Genomic DNA, 24,247 nt, shown 5'->3' with positions numbered 1-24,247 from the left:
TTTTGCTCTGTCATTACTTTATCGAAAGTCTTAGTGTATATTTGATGAGGAGAAGAGAGAGTTGGGAGAGGTGCTCTGTGGAATAATGTGTTGGTTTGTCTGTCATCTCATTTGTGATCTTAGGTTTTTCAAATGTATTTGTGCACAGTTCTCTGTGACTGTGACTTTGTAAATGTGGAGGCATTCAGTGATAAAATGATTCACACTCTCTGGTGGTTGTGGGGGTGAAAAAAAAAAAAATCAAGGTTCATCCGTGAATTGAAAGAAATATTTTTCAAAATTTTTTTTTGGTCTGATTTCATATTCACAGGCAACACGGCAGCAACAAAGGAACATGTATTTGTGCTCAGTCCTTGGGTAAGATGTCTTAAAGTCGAACTGAGTTCTCCTCACTTTTTTGTGAGGAAACATTGATACTGCAGCTATTTTTCAGTTTTTCAAAAGAGAACAAAACCATTTTTTAACCTGTTTTTGGAAACAGCTTGTAGTTTTAGGCGTGTGGGTAGGAGTTTTCCAGGACCATGGATTAATTAAGCTGGATATGGCACCACCACTCAGCCTATGGCTGGACATTCACAGTGCTGCAAAGAAAAAATATCCCCTGTGGCCCAAAAAGCATTTTCCCTACAGGCCACCATTATATCTTTTTTTTTTTTTTTTTTTTTGGTGTCAAAGTCATAGTTACTCCATAATTACACCAAGGATTTCTTAAAAAACAATTCATTTCAGTTCAACTTTATAAAAGGTTTAATCACTTATGGGCAATCGACATTCCGGCACCTTGTAATACGGTCCAACACAAAGAGGCATCGCTTGCCAGTGAAATTAAAACAGCTATTTCATGTACATTTTTTAAACTAAGCTGAACTCGTTACACAGTAAATTATAGACCAACACCTTTTGAACGCTTTTATTGTCTGCAGGAATGGTGGATTTCTTGACAGCATGTCTGTCCCAAGCTCATTAAGCCTTGTTGCTTGAAACACAAGGCCGCCTTTGTTAACTGAATGTGGACACGTGAGTCTTTCATCTGCAGCGTTTGTGACGGGCCTATGGAATGTAAAATATAACGCTGAAAGAACCAAGACAGAAGCATGGATGGATAAATTGGATATGTATGCATGTACTACTAAGTAGATTTAGGAGGAGTAATAATTTTTGACTTGTAGATGTGCATAACAGGCAAGTGGTTTTGGAATAAATCACTCATATATTAAGAGATATAAACTGTCTTCTTGTTGGCAGTCAGGAAAGGAGGAGATAATGTACTACAATTTAACATTTGGGTTGCCAACATTCTTTTTTTGTCAATTAATTAACTTGAATCAGACACTTAATCTGCCAACTGTACTGGGCTTGTCATGGTATGTTGCCAACAGGTAAGTCTGCTCCCACGTTTATAATTGTGTTGCTTTCATACAGCAGCTGGGTGGGGTAGTGGGGGACATGGCCCATTGGCTTTAAGCCTGGAGAACGTCCTCCCTAGCAGGATGGATCAGCAGAGGAGCGACAGCGTCGTGGATTAGTGCAGCCTGTCAAGGTCTGACGGTGCAGTGACAATTTAATCGCTGAACTGGCTCCCCGTAGAAAAAGGAAGATGAGAGGAAGAAAAACAGGAAGGGAAAGTTAAGAGGCTGTGGTCTTCATTTATGTGATTCATTTTGTCATATCAGATTCTGTTAATACTGCTGTCAACGTCTCCTGGGTCCTGGTGAAAAAAATAACAAACAGGCTCACCAAGACACAGACAAACACACAACGGCACTCTCAGCCTATCCTTAAGCTTAGCCCCACAGCAAACTACCAATAGAAATAGCTCTTTTGCTCATGGGAACTAGAGAATAGCAGATGGTGTTTTTTTTTATTCCTTTTGTGAGATTTCATGTGCTTCCTCATCATGATAGATGAACATGTCCCCCAAGGCATTTGGATGCACGCACACACACACACACACACACACACACACACACACACACACACAGTGTATGAAATACTGGTTTTCCTTCAAAATCCATCTGCACAGATGGATTTTGAAGGAAAAGACATAAAACAAATCCATGTTCATTTAAATACGAGCTAATATCTTATGTCAGCATAGCTTTGGTCGAAGCAATCAAATGTGCAAATTTTGTCATGAATTATTCACGACAGCAGTCACTCATACCGTCAGCTGACAATTATTCTAATGTCTGATCAGTCAGAGTCAATGCACAAAATATAATGCAAAGGAGAAGTGATGATAGAACATCTGAATGTAACTGCCTTAGCAGCCGCACCATAAGTGAGTCAACAACTATTTTTTTTTTCCTGCTTCTGGCCTCATTCTAATGAGGGAAGAAGTTACCATGGTAATAGCAGACACGAGCTACCTTGAGCTTTGCCGGGCTTTTAATGCACACACGCAAAAAGACACACACAGAGGACAGTGATTTCGTCCATAGTAAGCTGAATAAAAGCAAAAAGCCAAAATTGCACTTATAAAATTTTTCATTTGATCATAAGTAAACACCCATTATGATAGGCTCATTAAATCTGTATTTAAACCTTTCTATACTGGTTGCATGTTTTAGACCTTCTTCTAAGATGTCTCAAATTAAATGTACAGGCTACGAAATCCTTGATACTAGCAATATCACCACGTTAGAACAAAGGCATTCAAATATCTTGCCAGTGGATATGTATTAAACTGTGTTTGTTAAAATCACTTCTTAATATGCAAAATGCACCATGTTTAATTCTTTTTGTAACCCTCTTCTCAACTTTGGTTTGGCACAGTATTTTTGCATTTTTAGATTATTATTATGGATTTACATATCGGTTAGAATGTAAAATATTCAAAACCCATGATAATAGATTACTGCGTATAAAAAAAAGGACCCATACACAAATTGTATTTCCTCTTCCTGTGTCTCTTTGGTAAGGTGGCAGTATCAAGCTGTTTCAACAATAAAGCTAACTTGCAGCAGTTTTGCATCATTTGTGCAACACAACTGAGCATCTGTGTCAAGTGTTGTTGATACAATGCCCATACAAGTTAGGAAACATTGTGTTAATAACAGACAAGTATTTTCAGTGGACGGAGTCGACATTTCCACGGATTTTTTCAAGAGAAATCTTCTCCATTTAAGTCGAAAAAAAGATTTTACAGCTATGATGTCACTGCATAAAGAGTCACTCTTCTTTTTGAACAAGAATTTACTTCTTTATTGCTGTATTGTAGATGCTGAGTAAAGTACGCACAAGCCTCACAGTTCCTAAATGTTATGACCATTGCTGTGTGTCACTAAAACACAACATAATGCTGCAAGTGGTGGCCAGAGCTCCAGTGCACCCTCATTCAGAATAATATAGTCTAAAACGTCCTCCAACCGTGGCTAACTGCATGCTTTTGGTTTGCTGAGCACATGTCAGTCTGATACTGCAGAGTCCTCACATCAAAGTCATAACCTGCATCACTGAGCAGGACCAGTATTTTTTAACTACAACCTGCTAGAAATGATTGTACTAAAAAATGCAGAGAGGCCGTTACTCGGTTTGGGGCGTATCATCAGCAAGAGCTTAGCTGAATGAAGGGCATCCATGCAGAATGATCAATTACAACACAGTTATGTATTTCCACAAGTATTATCAGAGGCCATAAGGTCCTATTTTGTCTCGTGCAATGGGCAGACTTTAAGTGGCTCTGGCAAGCTCCACTTCACTGAATTAGACACATGCCCTCCTGTAACTCACAGACCTCAAATAAGGAGCAAACCAAAGCATTAGTTTTTGCACCACAAATTACCGTCTCAATACCTCTACTTGGAATGTGGCCATATTTTTTCTAAACACGCTGATTGAAAATGAATCACAAAAATCACAAATTTGATGTTTTGCTGAATTACCATGGACGTGGCTCTGCTTAAGTGGAAGTAAAGGAACAATATGGTACGTTTCAGTAGCAATTATGAAGCACTGAAATTTTGGTGTTAATAATTACCATAATCGCGCTGGCACCGCCTGCCTATATAGATCATAGCAAAAGCGCATGGTTAAAGGCACAACTATATGCTATTTTTCTTTAAAAAAATACATGAACAAATCCTATTCAAACTCTTTGAGGATGATATGCTGGGCATCTTGAAACCCTCGTCTGGGGAAAAAATACTTTAAATCATGTAGGTCATAACTTATTACACTTGTTACTGTGTGCTGTTATTCAACCCAGAGCCATCAGCATGCACGATTACACATGGACTGACAGTTGTGGAGGTAGCTGTATTCTCCATGGCACTGTCAGGCACTGGCAGGTCCGAGCTGCACTGGCACAGCCAAAGTATCCCAACAGTCTGCCGCAGGTTCTATTTGACTCTTCACGTACTGACACTGAGTTCTTACACGGAGCAACAGTTCTCGCAGGATCATATTCTCTACCTCTGGCATGAGGACATACTTTCCCCTTGGGGAAGAGCCTTAGTGGCTGTTTTATTCCAGGCTCATCATCAAAAAACTGGAGTGCTGTGGTGCTGAACACAGGAATGGGAAAACAGGTGACATGATTGGGTATGACTGCCAGCTCTACTATACCTCCTGGTAATGTATTCCTCCATCTTTGGCTTTTTTATATTTTCATAAAATATATGTATTCTACATTTGTGCCCTCATTGAGTCTGACATCTCAGGGCCGAAGAAAAGTGTGTTATCATCTTATAGTCTCTCCTTTGCTATCAGAAGTGCACGTCAAAATCAAATTTCCCCTCCCCCTGAGGGTGGATTTAATAGCATGGATCTACACAGGACCATACTGAGATTTACAATTCTTTGATTTGTGCTGTGTGTGACAACTGATGCTTAATATTTCAAAGAAGACCAGTTCTTTACTTATAGATTTCTATGAAGTAAACAGATGGCACAGCACTGAAAATTGCAAATGGAGACTTTGACTACAATAACTGTAATTGATATTTATCTTGTTAAAGTTTAACAATTAATTTTGGAATCTGAAATTGATTTGAAACATATTTGTTTAATCACAATCTAATGCATCCTCATACTGGGTTGGGCTTAGCAAGGTTGGAGAGCAAGGGAAATTTTTAATAACAAAATACATTGATGCCCAATTTCAAAACCATGTTCTCATCCAATGATTCAAGTGTTTAAAAGATTTTTCTGACGTCTTTATTTGTCTCATGTTGGAAAACATCCAGCCATCTATTATGCTCTTTGCACTGTGGCTTGGAGGAGAAGAGGATGTCAAAGGAGGCGGAAATCATTAAGCCTATACTTTTCTTTAGTCAAGAACAAGACCGAACACATGAGCAGTTACTTTCATGAGGACGCTGATCAAGCAGGGAGGGTTGATTGAGGGTTGATTGATCAACATCAGTATCTGTATCAGTATCTTTTTCTGTTTTAGTTGTATTAAGGGAAGTGGATGGACGATATCCATGCACAGTATCTCTGACGGGAAGAACAAAGGATAACATTGTGTACAGTGTAGCATGAATATAGTAATGACACAGCAGGAACTCTACACCTGTTTGCAGCTTTCAGCTCATTGTTCTGGTTTGTCAGTCCATATGGTTGAATCCCCAAAAAACAAAACCGCACGCAGCCATTTTCAGCAGACGAGTGTGGACTGTATGTTACCTGCTCAGCATGAAATGGTGAAGATCCAAAGTAAACAAAAGGCTACCGAAGAGAATTGAAGCCATTTTGTAAGCCAAAAACACAGAGATAGTTTTCTCAGGGGTTGGTGGACCAAACAAGAGAAAAAAAGACAAATTAATATTGGAAGAAGGACTATTTTGTCATGGAATAAAAGCATTCAATTTTAAAGGTTTAATAGTACGAGTACAAGTACAAGTACAAGTACAACTTAAACTGTTTCAACTTTACAGAATTAGGGCTCTGCTGTCCTGAATTTCTTGTGGTCAGAATGCTTTAATGCAACTTTTTAAATAGAAAGTGGGTTCAGTTTTGTTATTTTCAAATTACTTGTTGCAAGTTGTCTTCAAAATAATTTAGTTATTACTGTCCTGCAAAAATGCTTATTAATAATCACAAGCACACCTGGAATTCCACCTAGTAGCAAAGACATTAACATGGCAGTTATTTTTGAGTAAAATGACAATGTTTTTCTGACTTACTGCCAGGGCTTCTCTCAGGCAAAAGAAATCTTTCAATAAAAGAACCAACAAACCTGTAATCATTCTTTACCACAACAGGCACTCAGCTCAGGAGAAATCGGCAGACAGTGCCTCCAGATTAGGCCCTCTAGCCTGTCCTGAGTCCTGTATGAAGTCATTCAACTGTCGCTAATTATAGCCAGGAGGGTAGCTGCTATGAGTCTTAAGGGTTTCTTGATGCTGCTGTTACAAAAGTGGCACATTCCAAATTGTTGTGCTGTCCATTGTAATTTTACAGGAACACACACTGACTCTCCCTCCTATCATCTAATTATTCCCAGAGTCTTTGCTGCCTCACAGTAAAATGATATATAATATATAAGTGTTGAGGTTATGAATACTTGAATCAATATCATTTTATCATTTGATGGTATCATATGACATAGTATTACTTTGCATGATACTATGTCATTATAATTTTACATTTTTTTTTATAGCTAGTTACTACTAAAATGTTGCTTGTTTCTCCATTGATCAAACCCCCTGGTCAGTGAGTTTTAAATAAATGAACAATTTCCTGACTGTTTTCAACTTTCTTTTGCTCAACATTAATTTCCTGAGAAACTTGACTCACGCTCACGTGTCATTCATAATGCACTTTTAAAGATTTTTAAAGATGAAGATTTAGACCCTTAACGTCCAGGTAGGTGTATTAATGAGCTCTTTTTCAATTGAGCACCATTCAGCACAACTCTTCCCTCAGAGAACATTTCTTATCCTGTATTTTTAAAGTGATGCATTTTTAAAGTGATATATCAGAGTGACTGCAGAGTAGTTAGTGCATCGGGCCGCGGGGGGGAGCAGACATGCAGGCACATATCAAGACGAGAGAAGGTCTTAGCAAGAACTTGAACCCGCAAACTAATGGCACATACAGTATGTACATGTACATAAATCTGCAATATACATACAATAACATATGCATTAGTTGTAAGAATACTTCCCAGCACACTGTGTCGTGTGTGGTTTTTTCAGTACAATAAAAAAGGTTTATTGTATTATTACTTAATATACGTTGATGAGTTTGATAAGTGTTATATTATACAATTCACTTTGTATTGTCTATATATATTCCTCCTCTCTTCTCCCTCCTTTAAAGATCTTTGCATCTTCTGTTTTGAGTGCTATACAAACAAAGTTTGCTTGCTCTCTATCACACATATGAAGAAACATAACTAGGTGGCATGACAGATAGACAGTATAGGCTTGCTAATGTAGGCAAATAAGTTATCAAAGGCTCTAAAAATAGTTTGTGACTGGCTTTGTTTCTTTTTAGTCATTTTAGGTATGCCTGCCAAGTACGTCAAGGGTATATTAACAGGAGTTACCTGTATTTATTCTCCTGGGTTTTAGCTACTGCCTGAGGAAAACAAAAGGCAAAAAAGGAAAGAAAAGAATATTGCAAAAAAAAAAAAAAAAAAAAGGAAGCTGCTTTTAAGTATGATCAAAGAAGGATCTTGCAAGAGCCCCTTTACAGTTATCATCAAAATGCACCTCATACCAAAGAGGTCATATCATACAACATTCATGTGAGGTTAATACATAAAAAGCCTTTTTATAAGACTGTTATCACTATCAAAAACCTTTGTCAGACCAAAGTGAAAACACCTCCCCGTGTGGGTCCTAGTTGAATCTGCGTGGAAACATTCCTTTCCATTTGCGTAGTTTGGATGTGCGGATCAGAGAATTAGCTGCATCTGATGCAGCCAAAGCATCTCTGATCCCTGGGTTAGTGGTCTGGTGAGTATAGATCTTCAGTGCATTTTAGGTGCATTTGCACAACGATTTTCCTGTGTTTCATCACTCTAAGGAAACGGCCAGTCAGACTGGAGACAAAAAAAAGTGGCTTGAATGAAAACGACCCCAAGGTTAGTGATTGGCGGGGAAGGGCAAAGAGAGGAAACATCAATGCTGAGAAAGAAACCAAATGCCTCACGCAGAAGTGCACGCCATCACGCTCACCTGCAGTGTCTGTGAACCCCAGCCACGGTTTCAATAATGGAGCACTCTCCCTCATTTAGACAAAAGGCCAGGTCCTTGTCTTCCACACATGGCTTGAAGACCTCCGAACGTAGACTAGGAAGTGTGGGGGCCACTGCGGGAGACAGAAACAAAAAGAGACAGATTTAGTTACAGCTGGACAGAAAACTAAAAACAGGCCATTTCTCACAGGTTTTCAAATGTGCATCTTAAATTATAGCTAATTCACCCCGGAACATTTCTCATTTGTTTGAGGCTGAGGTTGTTTGATGTGCTTACTGCACTCAGCCATCATGTTTATAGATCTTCTACAGTGATTTCCTTTTTGCACTAATATGACCACTCTCTTCGGCTTGAAAGAGAAGACTTCATTCCTTTTTGATTCCTGAAATTAAAGTGGCCTAAAGGAAGGAACAACTCACTTCACTAGGGATTGAGTAAAATTAGCGTTTTTATGCCTCAAGATTTGTGACTTTGACATGATGCAACAAAGAAAGCAAAGTAATGATATAAAGTATGTTATTGACTGTAATAATATGCAATAACATACCGTATTATTATTGTTATCAGTATTGCAGTGCTTTGGGTTTATATGTTGTATTTATTAAACATATGTACTGCTTTCCTGGTGTTTTTTGCTGTTTGTTTCAAATGATGGAGTTTAACCACAACTCCTCGGTCTATTCCAAATCGGGTGCGTTATTAAACACAGTTGGAAAACACAGAAATACATGACAGAGATAAGAAAGTGAGACGATAATAATTTTACACTACACAGAGGCAGAACAGAGCGAGAGAGATGGGCCCGATGATGTAGCCTTCGTTCTCTTCTTCTGGTCTGACCCTGAGCTGCTCTCACATCACGAGCATGGCTGCCATGTACAAGCACTGCAATGCAGGGTTCTCCACCCTGTGAAATATGCACAGCTGTCAGGCATGTGGCCAAAGCGACGTATAAATAATGTGTGCTAGCATGTGCAACCACGGGCTAATGTATGACGTATGCAGATATTCTATCAAGATCATTCATGCACAAGCACAGTCATGCATGCATACACACACACATACATGTGTATGGGGATACAGAAATGATCACTCACGAGCTTTTACTCCATCATGTAGTCAAGCATCGAAAATTGGATTGCGTGGTATTACGCTCAATACCTTGCCAATACAATTGGATTACACGTCTGATTTTGCATTCATCCATTTATATTATGAACAAAGACAAACCACTTAAATGCATACACATGCACTCACACAGCATATTCTTCTAATTGTCAATCCAGACCTATTTCTATCAGCCTTTTGTGTGAGTCTGCCAAATCGCTGTTGCCCATTCTGCTTTATGTTCCGTACTTCTGCTGGCCAAAGTCCTTTTTCAGCTGAGGCTCTAGCGACCAGTCGCATGGGGCAAAATAAAAACTCGGTAATCCATTTGTTGTGCCCCAGTGCCCAGTTCAATCTGTGTTTTGTTTATGGCCATCGATCGATAAATCTGGGGCTCTTGATGTAAGGCCCAAGAGATGATGAGAGATCAGAGGGAACACAAAAAGAGATATGTGGTGCTCCTGGGGCTAACCAAGACTCTACTCTGTCAGAGTAAAAACTTTGGAAAATATCATTTAAAATACTTGCTGTAGCAGGTCAGATCATATCTTCAGATGCATTTGGGGTCTCTGTCTTTTTTTTTTAAGTTATGTAAGAGGATGTATTTAACAGATAAGAAAGGTAATACTTTCATGTTCTGTATCTGTTGCACGTCGCGCTTTTGATTGCTGCTTAGAATAATTTTTGGATCAGTTCTTATTTATCAGCCCCCTGAGTGTGATACATATGAAAGTAGGACTCGCACCCAAGCTGACTCTTTCACTCTCTGGGCTTTCAAAGACACCACATTACATCTTGTAATATTAATTCCACAAATTCCCAGGGTGGATTGTTCAAAAGGTTATCTATTCCAAGATGCAACTTTAATAATAGAAAATAGAACATAACGTCCCCCTGCGGTACGCAAGTCCATGGCAATAACTGTCATGGCATTTAAAGCCCCTCGTAGCTTTGATTCAGACAGCATCAGTGACCAAATGTGGAAAAAAACACGTTTGATATACAAAGACAATGCCCGCTATGTTAGGTCAGTGGTTCAGGTTTAAGCACACAAGGCAGAGCTTTTCTGACAAAAGAGAAAAATTGATTTTGTGCTGAAAGCCTAACCATTGATATATTTACATTAGAAAAGCCAAGGTCTAGCAGATAACAAACACCCTTTTCAGTAGCTGTATAACTAATCTTATATGTGCTCAAACACTTCAAAACCTTTATTTTTTTAAAGTTGTCATCTTTTTTTCGTCCAAAACAGTCAGGACAGAAAGCTTTTTCTGATCTGCCATTGCTCTACTCTTTCCTGTATGGAAAAAGATTCAAGTGCACCATTGTTTAATTTGTCACATGCTGTTGACGGAGCAGAGTGGTAGGTTACGATCCATAAAAGGTCACTATGGTACCAATGACACAGCACTTCGGGAATCAATGATGATGTATGATGTTTCCATATATTTTTTCATAAGGGACAAACCTCCCACAAAACTCCAAGGCACATTATATCAGCACATTTTGTCTGTTGGTTCTCTTTTTCAGACACTGAATGTGCCAGTTTCATATCCAGAGGGAGGGTGGCTGACATGAGCATCTTAAATTAAACATATAATGGCATACTTTGAATGTGAAAAGGATTTCTAGAATAGCTGATCTTTGAAATTTCCCGTGGCTTTATAAATATTGCAATTATACCCAGTACCCAGTGATTAATATCGCCTATAAAACATGTGAAAGTAAATGCACACGTCAGCATACTCTCCTCTTTAAAACAGAGTAAAAAGTGCTAAGTCTCTGACCTGTCATTCTACCAAACAAAGGTTCTGCTATTCTTCAGGTGTGACGTCTACAAACAAACAGGCTGTACTGATTACCTCTAAAAAATCTGCAAAAGAAAATCCTTAAAGGATTAAGTCCACTCTTTTAGCCCTGTTGCCCACATCAACAAACGAGTCATCTTCAGATATGTTTGGCCTCGAGCAATACAGGCTGTCAATTTCTTATGGGTTCCCTTTTCATCACTGTGACAGGCAGGAAATGGTAAAAAAAAATCTGCAGCGTAGCAAGCAAAACTTGGGCAAATTTTAAACAAGGACCTGTCAAACAGGATCCTGTTGAGATTCTACATCCTTTTAATATTCTCCAGTCTGGAATAAAGCAAGTTAAGAAAGCAATTAATTAGTTTCTTGAATGTGTCAGAGCGGAATTGTGATAATGTGGGCTTGTATGTTTTGATGTTTTCCTTTTGATTTCTGTGTTGTCAGAAATGAAAAATATTCAGGGACTGACCCTGAATATATCCGTGTAAACCCTTAATCTTCAACTTCATTACTGAGGTAATAGCTGATGCAGTAATTGTTGTGTCCCTTGCACGTGACGACTAATTATGACAAACATACAAGTTGCCGTTAGGTTCATTTATCAACAATTATAATGAAGCTTTTTTACCAAATAAAACCCTCATAAATCAAGCTTCTAGCAAACTCTATGAAACTCAGACTTTTAGGTAGCTGTCAAAAAAACACCATGGTGGAAAATGTGCTAATAAATAGGGGCTGCAGTGGGAGAGTGATTCATCCTGGACTCTTTGAAATCATTTTCACGTCTCTCCCTGGTTGCACAAAGGCAATGCAGACTGCCAATTCCCTTGGTAACTTTCAAGGAATCTACTGGCTGGGGATCACAGATTCAGATGATGCCTGAGAGATCAGAGTTATTTGAGAGGAATACTGAGGCTGGTACTTCTTCTCAGTCGTTACTATTGAATCGCTTTCAATCAATATCTTCAAAAAGTCGAATAGCTTAAAATAAATATACAATTATCTCATTCTGAAACGTATCATTATTTCTGATGGCGGAAATATAACATTACATGCAGATCTGTTATTGTAACATAAAGGTTACAATAACTCGACAACCAGGGCAAAGTCTCATGAGTTAAAACTGCCACTAGTGAATCAAAATGAAGGTAAATGTAAAGCTGAATGCATGCTAACATTACAACTGGTAATTATAATTGAAAAAGACGTGGGACTCAGACAAACTGTGTTTTTTATACAATAAAATGGAAGAATAGTCAAAGCACTACATGTTCTTGTAAATGTCTAGGAATGCATACACATATGGCTAATCAAAGTGCACTAAAAGTGGGCCAGTGTCTGCAGATATTATGCTGCACAATGCAGCATCTGGATCTGAGTTTTTGTGGTCACCACTGAGACAATAGCAATGTTTTCCTATTGCTATAAACTTCAGTCATTTGGTATGTAAAGTATGTAACAAACTCATATCAACTACATCAGACACAGTTTCATAAACAAGCATCATTTATAACCGATACAAACACCTTAACATAGCCATGAAAATTTGGGTTAAACCGTTATACAGCACTTCTTCATGCCCTGTGATTATCTTAAATGAAAAAAATGGTGAATGCTCCATTCATAATGCTTTGCTACCGTTGCTGTCACTGGCATCTGTCACCTCTGTTTCACAGTCCCACTTTCACATCTTAGCTCAAATGTTTGATTACCTTCAACTGAAAATAATAGTGCGGCTGAAAGCATTGGTTATATTACAGTTTTTGTCAGCCCAGATTCAAATCCAGTTTTAAAATCTTGTATTATGCTTTCATGAAGTGGGAAAAGAATTGTCACAAAAAAGATTTTTATGTAATTGTCCTATGTCGGCCTCCATATTCTGTATGTACTCTGCACTCGCAAACAATAAACTGTATGGTTGCAGTGAAACGCATACAGAAACAAACTCTTACTGTAGACAGAGACAACACACGAGACAATTCCATTTACAACTATAGCATTTTCACTCTATGGCTTCCTTCTAATGTGCTCATTAGTGTTCTTGTGCTGAGCCTTATCCCCTAGGAGACTGTGGTCGGGAGAGAACTGCCTGTGTTTACTGCAGCACACATCAAAGAGGTCCTTACTACGTAAAGGGAGAGTCCTAAGAGAGCCTGCTGATTGCCTACCCATCATGCACTGCTGCCTTTTGGACCGAACCATATTCAGAGAAATACATAGTGCAGTGGATAAGGACAAAACATTTTGCTTGACAAAAACCCATAACATATTTATATACGCTGACACCTGTTGATGTAATTTTACAAAACTTTCACACCATGTGAAAAAAGTGCCAAAGATATTGTTTTCATATGCCAAATCCAAAAAAATGAAAATTATTTGATCAAAAAAATGTCCCATTAGAGATTCAAGCACTATTTTCAAGCATGTGAAACATCTCTGGAACACCGTTTTTGCTTCCTTAATGTGCAGACAAGAGCATATAAGCTAACAGTAGTGTATATGATCATCTAATCTTTCAAAGGTCAAAGTTATGTCACAATGTCAATTTTAGTTTTTGATTTCAAGCACTGTGAGACACTAAGCTAGCATTATAGTTTGATGTTTAATTCTCATGAAAGCAATTTATTCCAACTATGGAACGACACATGGCAAAACATGCTATATACTATTTGTTACATAAGCTTCACAACAACCAACAGCTGCATGAACAGCATACATGAATATTTTAAGTGAAACAAAAAATACATTGAGCTAGTGAGCATGAATAAAGTGCCTTGAAAGGTAAAGCTGTGGGCAAAATATATAACAGAGGAAGAATAAGAAGCTGTGAATAAGCTGTGAATATATAAACTGTGAATATACATGGCTGTGTGTAATACTTACACGCAGCCATGGTCAATACCTATAAAACAGTTAATTTCAGTAGACACACATGGCATAACCCTGTAAGGTCCGTTTCACACACTCACAAACCCACACACACACACACACACACACACACACACACACACACACACACACACACACACACACACACACACACACACACACACACACACACACACACACACACACACACACACACAGAAACATGCACATACATTCTGTAGTGTATGTCTTGCATTTTTATCAAGACACCAAGCCTTGGGAGACCTTTTGTCCCTGACCTGACACAAACAAATAGTAGCTGACCCACAGGACAGTTGGTTAAAGGCGGAAGTCACTGCCTGTAAGCAGGGTTAAAGAGTACACAGCATTGGTAGCCATGACAGTCCAGTGACAGGCATTTGGTGGAACATCTGTCACAGTTACTCTGTTTGTCCCTTACTCCATTCCCAGTGGTGGTAGCTTTAAAGCCCCAAGCTGTGACATATTGCTTTTACTGTATGTTAATTATCTAATTATTTTTGCATATGTTCAAACAAACAAGTTGATAGCGAATTCTTTTTTTCCATCTAAGGGTAAGCGGTTGCAAAGGTTCTTGAATGGTTCACAAGGGAAATAACAGATATGCATTTTAATTCTATTTTTCAATGCAGGGTGCATACAGGAGTTCAAAGCACTGTTTTTTTTTTTGTTTTTGTTTTTTTGGTCACTGCGACACATTTGAGTCTAGTCATTATCTAATAGCATCATTATTAGATGAACTAAAAAAAATTCTGAATATGTTCACGGTTAAAGGCCCAAAGCAGCAGGTTAATAAAGTAGACCCCAGAAGACATCAAACATGCATGAAACCTCAAGGGAACAATTCGCCCCCTAATGAAAAGTTTTAATTATCTACATTATCTCCTGACCCAGTGTCAGCTGAATCTTGATTAAAGTTTGGATGATCAGCATACACACAACAAGTAAGCCCCTGCGGTTCTAAACCCCTCCTTCTCCCGAACCAGCTCCAGAACAGATCATAAAGTGACTATGAAATTTCTCTCCACAACCCACGCAACATAGTGCGAGTGTTTTGCAGCCAAGAGACTGCGATGTAAGTCCAAATCGCCTGTTCTGCGCTCTATCAGGAGGCTCAGCTGCTTGTTGTCTGATGTGCACTACACTTGTGTTGGGGGTGCAATGTGTCTGCACTGTCAGACACAACGTGCATCTCCAATAGAAGAGGCTCTACAAACATCAGGGGAGCTGGGGCTGACATAGGAGGGAGTATGTAATTTTGAGTGGAACTGTTACTCGTAAAAAGCACAGAAATTCAGTGAACCAGTCTACTGCAGAAGGGAAAAAAGACCTGAAAGTTTTTTTTCTCCTCACCGGAGCTTTAAGAACATTGAAATCAAATTGGAACTGAACATAGTGTATTCACAAACATCCTTTCCTTTGTGAAAACGCTTCTTATTGTACAGAGGTGGTTAATGCTATGCTATTTGATAGACCTTGGACCTACAACTGTAAAAGCTGCAGATGAAGAATTGTAAAAGTACTCTTAGGAAAACACATAGAACACAGAAGGGTGCACGAGATTGATTGAATTGATCTGAAATTTACACAAACCTTAACATAAATATTGTCAAGTTATTATCAGTACCACGAGCTCTAGCTATGTGTTTTTCTGAAATCGCCTTCAGGGCTTTTGAAGATAATTTGCCACCTCAGTTGCACATTTCTCTCACTCAGTGGTGGTGACAAAGCCACAATGCCAACTTCAAATGGGGATCATAACAGTGGCGCTGTGACAAGAGGCAGCAGTGACTCTTTGTCTTTCAACCTGCAGATCCGCCTGTAGCTGTATTTCGGCGATCAAAGTCAAAATATAATCCGTCAGATGTTAGACTGCCGGTTTAAGACCAGAATCAGTAATGAGGTTTATAAGATTGCTCAAACACAGACCAATATTATTAGATGCAATTTCTTCTGCGCTTATTTGTCTTCACAACCCATTTGCAGTAATATGGAACTAGACAGATAATTAATCCTGATTCATTGATTGTAATTTGTGGTGTAATTATCATAATATACCACCAGGAGGGACAAAATTATTTTACTGCCTACCATCTCAGAAATGAAACAAACATGCAATTTGCTGTACTGTTTGTGGTGCCTATTATTTTTGTTAAAGTTGTAGCCATATTTCTTTATTTTGTGACAAATTAATATGTGTTTCGATGGCTTTGTTAGTGGAAAGGATCTGTGTTACAGCAATACGCGCTACACATCACATGAGCTAAACCACTGCAATGTAAATGCCAGTGCAGCCAGGAACATGCGTCCATTCACTCCCTAGGAAACTCATAAAAGCTGTTAAGAGGGATGAGTGCCTCTACCTTATATTCAGTAGTGGATGACGTACTTTAACACCATCATCTCCGTTACTTACAGAGCAAATAACAGAGAATAACCATAAAACTGGAGGAATAAATTTGAATCTATAAAATGTATATTTAATGAGTGAGGTCGCTTTAGTGCTTTTGCCACCGCAATGACATTAAATTTAGATTTGGATTCCAGGACAGGATACTCAAGAAATGAGACAAGATTTAAAGCTTGTTGGAGTTTTGCTTAAATATACATACCTGTGGTGTTGCTTGAGGAAAGACTAATTACTTAATAATTTATCACTATTTACAAATGGGACACCACGTAAGAGGCTGTGAAACTAATGAAAAGCACGCAACGCTCGCACACAAATGTGCAAATGTGGTCAGACAGAATCACAGAGGAAATGCAGTGCCTATGAGGTTTGATGTATTTTGGCATTTTGACAGAGCACACAATATCCATTCATATCCAAAATCTGCTTAGATATTACCTGGTTGTGAGTATTCATTACAAAAAATCTAGATTGGAAGCAAATGATATAAAGTCATAATGAAATATATCACCTATTACATAACACCAACATAGTTATTTTCATAAAACACTCTTTTACAGATATGATTACAATCTGTAATTGGTGTGCGTGCACGGCATGTGTCCATTAATATATTTTATTCTATCCATGAAAAGTCTTTTGTTCTTCATTACAATATATTAACAATGCTTACAAACCATTTATCATCGTGGCATATTTGGCTTGCCTGTTAATGTGCATCTAACTGTTACCACATTGCTGATACCACACTTGGTCTTGTCTTGGCAGTGCCTGTCTCCATCTGCCTTTTTTTTATTTAAGACTATATTTAAAAAGATGGCATAAAAATTTAATCCTGGGGGTTCTGGAGGATTATGCTTTGCCAGCAGAATCTGGCAGAGACCGAGAGGTGCAGTCAAACGAGTACCTAATTGTGTCTTCATTTACTTAGTGTAACATCTTTGCCGACATGACGGTTGACGCTAAAAAATGCAAATTTCTTCATGCTGATGAGTGGAGATGCAGTGTTATCAGTGTTATGATCAACGGCCAGTTGTGTTAAAACCGGCATTTTTATTTTCCTTCCATGAGTATTCACCATGCTCGCTCTTTATGCCTGACAAAAATATTTGAATTGGAAATGACTCAAAATACTGTTTTATGCAGCACTCATCTCTAGATGCGGTTTTAAGCATGCAAACAGATCAAATAGTCATGAAAAGAGAGGAAGAAAAGCAAAAAAAGGAAAAGTTGGGAAGCCTGATTTGCCTCGACCACACTGTGTAAGCCAGTAAAGATTGAGAAGTTGTTTTCATCGCCAGTTATTGATGTTGTTTTTTTCTCTTTATTTGTGTCTCTGTTTCTCTCTTTTTAGTTAATTCAACAGGGTCCAGGCAAGTATTCACACCTGAGAGGACAGGGGAGGTATGCAAAGCCTCAGAACTTGACAAGAAAGACAACCAAACAGCATTGGAGATATTAGAATTTTTTAGGCACAGTGGTCTTTTTTCTCTGCTGCCTCATTACCAGATTCCACTCTTTCTGTGCCACTCTCCATCTTCCTCAAGGGAACTCTGAGATGCTGCATAAAATGCAACATCAACATGCATCGCCATCTCAGCGGGAGCAGGAGCAAGTTGAATGATTCACCTACGTGGAACAGAGAGTAGCTTCCTGTCAGCGCAGTTGATTAAAATTCCTGGGACCAAGAATGCAGGGTGTGATGTACGAGGAGCAGGTGGTGTGGGTTTAATATGCATGAGCGGACGGCTCCTGCATCTGCAGATTGGCAGTAACTGAGCTTGCCTGTCCGCTCCCTTGGCAGCTCTCTTGGCATATGGTTCTACTGAGGGCATACATGAGCATAGCAGGGGGGCTGGTCCTAGCACCCACTGATACAATTTACCCTTTTAGTGACTCCTGAGATCAATAGGATGGCTAGTTTCTTTTGGTGGCTTTGGTCTACCCAAAGTAGCCAAGATAAAGGGAGAGCAGAGCATTTTCTTGCTGTATATTTTATTGATTTTATACAAACAGCAGGAAACATCAAAAGGGAGAAGGATTAGAGGAGCCGATGTAAAAATTGACTGGGATGGGGATTGGGATTTACAGTAGGCTTACCGGAGGGAAGATGTGATTAGCCCCTACACCATCTCAAAGGGTGATTCTACTGATAAAAGAAAAGCAAACACAGCCCTACTCTAGATTTTGAAGTAGGGAAATATGAGCTTAGCCAGCGCTCTCTTGCACTGTATTTGACACATAAACGGTGCCTTAAAAAGGTTTAGCTGTGTAAGTATTTCAGGCAACTCTATAGAGGGCAAATTGCAGAGTGGTATTTTTTGGTGATGGTGTTTTTTTTTTGGCCCTGTTTGTTATTTTGGTGATTCAGTGTGTGCTGCATGAGAGTACAGGCACAGTGGGGGGTGTATCACTGGCAATCCAGGAATGGACTGTAATTTGGATGTCAAGTTTGTCATTTGTGCCCACCTGCAGGTCAACCGGGCACTAGATATGCCACACCCATCAGTTGGTGGAGTCGCACGCCTACGGAGCTCTCCAAAATCACACAAACACCTTTTATTCATGTCTGCTTGTGTCTTACACTTTTTAAAAATACACTCTTCGACCAGCTGGCACATTTAATGGTACAGATAAGTAAAATAAGTTACATCACATTAACGGCAATAACACCAGGAAAGATCAATACCTACTAGTTTCTCTCATTAGTGTTTGAGCCAGGATTGCCTGGAAGGAGATCAAATGGGCTCAGTAGCACTTTTTCTAGGGGATGACTGCTCCATTTAAGGAAGACAATAAACAAAAGTACGAAAGCCGTAAACCTGATAAGAGCTACAATATAACATTTCAAGAATTAAGAAATTTATATTAGAATTTATTTCATTATATACCTTCGATTACTCTGAACAAGAGAATTTTTTAGGAAATTATAAAATCATATGGATCAAAATTAAAGTGCTCATCCAAACCCCTTTGTTTCAATAGGGTTTAATTTTAACAAATTGCAGCTTTGCTTGAAGTCAGCAAAGTGTGATTGTGCATGCCAAATCCACTCTGCTTAGTCTGGTAAGGCTAGTGCAACCAGCACCAGGCTTTTGCAATATAGCCACACAAACCTCTGTGTTCTTGTGTTCCTCAAAATGTCTGGTTGTCCTCCAAAGAAAAATGACCAGTTGTTTCAGTAAGTCCCCCAAAACGATATTTGTTTACGATCAAGTGACAAAGCCCTCCAGGTCTACAGAGGGAGGAGGTCAGGTGGACGAATGGATCAACAAAACAATGGTTTAAATGTTAAATTTATGAACTCAAACTCACATTGTCATGTGTATTTACTGTATTGGAGCAAATTAGTCATCACAGAAATATTTGAGAAGAATGATAAAATGTTGAAAAATAAAAATTGAGTGTACATTAAAAATACCTGCAATTAATCATTTAGAAACAAATCTGCAAACACAATGAGTGCACTAATTGGATTAGATTAATGATAACTATCTTGGAAAAACTCACCAGGGGACAACAGTTAATCCCAATTATAAATCCCACTAACTGTGCATCTCATGGACAAAGCAAAGCCCTGATGAGTTCTGCTTTCCCCTTAAACAAGGCAGATTTCCCCTGTCACCCCATTTGGCTCAATATAACCATCCACATCTTGGAGGTAGCTCTCTCTCTCTCTCACACACACACACAAAGTTACAGCAAATTTGCCCTGGCATTATCACCCCAAGGCATTACAAAAATAAACACAGGTAGAAACAGGCAGCTACACACAACCGCAAACGGCTGCTGCTCTCAGTGGAGCAGTGGGAACAGGATTACATGCCTTTCAGACTGCTCACTCCCAGCAGAAAGACACAGCTCTGATCCAATCATGGTGACACATGCAGAAACAAGGAAAGGTCGTGGCTTGGCCTCCCTTGGGAGTGAGCTTGTCATCAGTATTACTTGCCAAGAAGAACACTGACAGGACGGCGATAATCTGGCAATTTTAAACGAATTTAGCAAATAATGATAAGCGGGTGGGGACCATGATGAAGTTTTTGAGAAGTATTGAGGTAATGTCCGAAGTTTTATTAGTACATACAGTTTGTACCTACAGGCTTTACCCTGAAGCAATGCTGCCACTGTGGTGTATCTCCAACTGCATAGAAATGCCAGAGTGGTAATGTGGTAATGCATTGGGACTGGCAGCATTGGCCATGATGCTCAATCAGTGAAATCCTGTTTAGCCCCCCCCCCCACCTTCAGGGAATATCTGCCGCCTGGTTCTAGCCAAATCATGGGCTGTTTAACACCTCATCGTCTCATGTGTTTATGTGCCTGTGTGTGTGGGGGAGAAGAGAGAAACAGAGTGTGTGTGTTCAGTGCTAAGCTGAGAAAAATGCGGTGACTGTACAGGAGGGACCTCGTTCTCTGAGATGAAGCACGACTGCAGGAGACCCACATAGATGCAAGTTCATTTTCCTGCACTTATTACTTTTTCCATAATTTCACCATACATACCTATCAAGCAGTGCTAACAATACAGTCTTATAATTGCATAGCTTCAGAATGGCCAACGTGGTCAGTGGGATTTGATATTAATAGAAGTCATCCAGCATGAGTGCATGAAGTAATTAATGGTGATGATTTCTCCTGTCACATAGGGGCTGTAAAAATCCCTGTAAAACATATTGCTTTCCCAAAATATTCTTCTCCATTCTCCTCCGTGGCCTCCATCAAAGGACGTACGACAACATTAAACCTGACGGAGAAAAATGCTGTGCATGAATGATGGTTTTTGTTTTCAGAAAGTGGTTCTCTCTGGTGCATAGCATTCCCTAACAGACATATTAATCAAAAAAGTTTCGCTTAGAGCCATTTGGGGATGAATACAATACAGTCCCCTCATTCCTCCACACAACAATGTTGCCTCTGCTTGATTTGTCACACTCAATGGATGCCACAGGCAAATATATTTTACTGACTGGATGTCTGTCTCCAAATTACTGCAAAAGACTTGCTCTTGAGGAAACAAAGATAGAAAGTTTTGGCTTCATGGACAAAGTGTGAAATGCTGGTATTTCTCTGTGGTTTTTTTGTTGTTGTTGTTGTTGTTGTTGTTTTTTGTTTCTGTTGAATTTGGCACATTAGGACCAGAAGATACTGCACATTGCTCAAAGCTGAGAACAGTAAACTCCCAAGCTGAAGCAGAAGATAAAGTGCTTTGAATAGCAAACAAACTGAGCTTTAGTGGAGAGTGGCTGGGGATGAATCAATGCAGGAAATGACAGCAAATTGCAGCGAGAGTTGCTATTGACATTCATGCTCCCTGTGACCGTGTATAAGAAAAATGATTCATTTGCAAAGGGAAAAACAAATAGCGCGCCGATATGCCGCCATATTTTATGATTTTCATTACGCAATTCAAGCATTTACACTTACATAAGAAAAAATATGATGCTATTAATAAAAGCATTTTGACATTAAAATTTAACATCAGCAAAGGGAGTTAACTGCATTGACGTATTATCTTAATTGTGCTGTAACAGCCATACCAACTATTAAATTATTGTCCAGGCGCTATTATTTTCTAGACTAAATATAACCAACCCTAAGTCTCAATAATCAGTGAAGCAGGTTGCATCCGTGGTTGAATACGAATTCGAATGAAATGATGATATTACAGATGGCATAGAGAAATGAAAGATAGAATATAATTTGGAATTTTTTTGATAATTTTAATTATTTCAATTGATGAAACCAAAGCATATTATGTTATCAGGTAACTATTATTATTATCATACTAATGCAAACACTACATTATTCAGGTAAATGCTCTGGCTGAAAATGTTAATCTTACTATTGTCATTATTGACAAATAGGAAGGATGCAGAAATGACAAATTGTGCAGCATACCTTAATACAGTTACACCGCAACAGCAGCTGACATAACCGTCCTCGCTGCGATATAAAGTGGCAGCTCTCTGATCTTTCCTTTGTGCCTCCAGACCAAAAACAACGATTGTCATGGAAAAGTCGCTCACAAATAAGATGTCAAAACTGAAGCTGATTTTAGTTAATGGTTAATGTGGCCTTTCTGACGGATGGGTGTTTTAGCAAAAACTGGAAACTTCTGCCAGAACCTCAGCTTGTCATGTTTAATACTTTCATTCCAGTGGAAGAGAAGGTTAAGTGCCACTGTTCCATGTTCAGATTATGGGTATGGATGCAAACTGGCTGGGATCAAAAATCTGCAATCACTTTCAAACATGACATTGATGTTTTATTTACTGGATCACTACTTGTGATGGATGTGGAGGATAAAATTGAACCTAAAAAAAAAAAAAACCTCACACTGGTTGGCATCATCCAAAAAAATCTATTACAAGTAAAAATAGGAGGACTATACCCCTGCTTTGTAGAGTATAGAGATTAATTTCTAGACAGACCGAACATCAATGTAACAGAAGAAAAACATACACAATTCAGCAATAAGCTTTCTCCAGCAAACAAGTGTTGCTGGAAATCGATCGTCATACTCCTGTAGTCCAAATCTTGATTGGGTAGTTTTCAGAACTTGACATCTGTAGACATTTGTATAGAGTAGAGTGAACATTTAGTGAGCAGGCAGGGGATTAGTGTCTTGCTTTGATGGGACAAATGTCTGCTGATGGACATACTGGCTGTTACACTGCTTGAATCGGCAATCCTGTGGGACAGACACTTAGACGACCAGCAAATGACAAAAAGATTGGTTCGGATGCTTTTGTTTCTTAGTTGCTTCTGCTTAAAGTGATAATTACTATTATCATTATTCAAGTGAATCTGTTGTGATCAGATGTAGAACTTACATTATTGATGCAGATATAAAGAAAGAAGGAAAAAAGTACCAAAAAAAATCCTGTAAGTTGCCATTTCTCAACTCTCGTGTTACCATGTTGCAAATGGCAGCAAAAGGCATTAGCCCTTAACATATACTAATGTGTACAATCTATAGGCCTCTATACCGTTAATAGCATCTCAAAAAAATATGTGCAGTCTCTTGAAGCTGTCTATGTCATGCTAAAAGACATAGTGCTGTTAAAGTGCCAACCAATGCTGCCATCTATGACAGCCATCCACAGCTAAGCATAAGTAAGACAGAGGAGCTGGTAGAGGATTTCTAACAAAGCCCCTGACACCTGTCACCAGAACGTGGGAGAAAGGGGTGATGGTACACATAAATAACAAACTGGTCAGAGTTACTGGACTGATAACACGGAGGCATTATAAGACCGAGGGCAGACAAGAACGTTCTGCTTGGGAAGCTCAGGCCTGTAGATATGTATACAACCCTACAGTCTGTCAATCATTGGAAGCTCGAGCCCATTCTCTGCACTGTTATGCTAGGGTTTTAGCATGAAATTTGAGGCCATAAGAACAGTTTGCAAAATCTGGCAAGGGGTTCAACATACTTGCACGTAGGATTACTGAACTGTAACAGAACGGTTGGGCATAAGTAAGCTTACTATTCTAAAAGAGAGTCTGAATATGTTGTCTGAATATGGGACTCCAGAGTGTCTGCCTGACCATTCAACAAACAACAGAGGGCATATTAGGTGCTTATTTGTGTTGACAGCAATCAGACTTGGCCGTGGCTCCAACCCATACAGTCTCAGCCTCAGCCAATTAAAAGGGTGCTCAGGCTGGATGATTTCACTGCCCTTATGAACTATCAAGATATTTTCTTACTTCATATTCTTCCAATTTATCTGTATGGTATCTGTTGGTACAAAACTCAAAAATCGCATCTGGCTTGCAAGAACACATATTTCTTTCACATTTTGATTTCATACATATTTTTACTGTGTATGCAGGGTTGAAACCATGCACACAGT

At 39.0% G+C, this 24,247-nt stretch overlaps 1 protein-coding gene across 1 annotated transcript in view; it reads right to left on the bottom strand.

The window, feature by feature from the left end:
- Window positions 1–24,247, bottom strand: part of nrg3b (neuregulin 3b) — a 181,967-nt gene that overhangs the window by 81,439 nt on the left and 76,281 nt on the right. Inside the window, exon 2 of the mRNA XM_040135935.1 lies at window positions 8,130–8,262. Within this exon, the coding sequence (XP_039991869.1) occupies window positions 8,130–8,262 (133 nt within the window). The remainder of the gene's footprint in view (window positions 1–8,129; window positions 8,263–24,247) is intronic.

The sequence above is a fragment of the Xiphias gladius genome, chromosome 9 (genome assembly GCF_016859285.1).
Source record: "Xiphias gladius isolate SHS-SW01 ecotype Sanya breed wild chromosome 9, ASM1685928v1, whole genome shotgun sequence".
Lineage (NCBI taxonomy): Eukaryota > Metazoa > Chordata > Actinopteri > Istiophoriformes > Xiphiidae > Xiphias > Xiphias gladius.
Note: the sequence above shows the minus strand (reverse complement) of the source record. Positions and strands in the feature narration are given on the sequence as shown.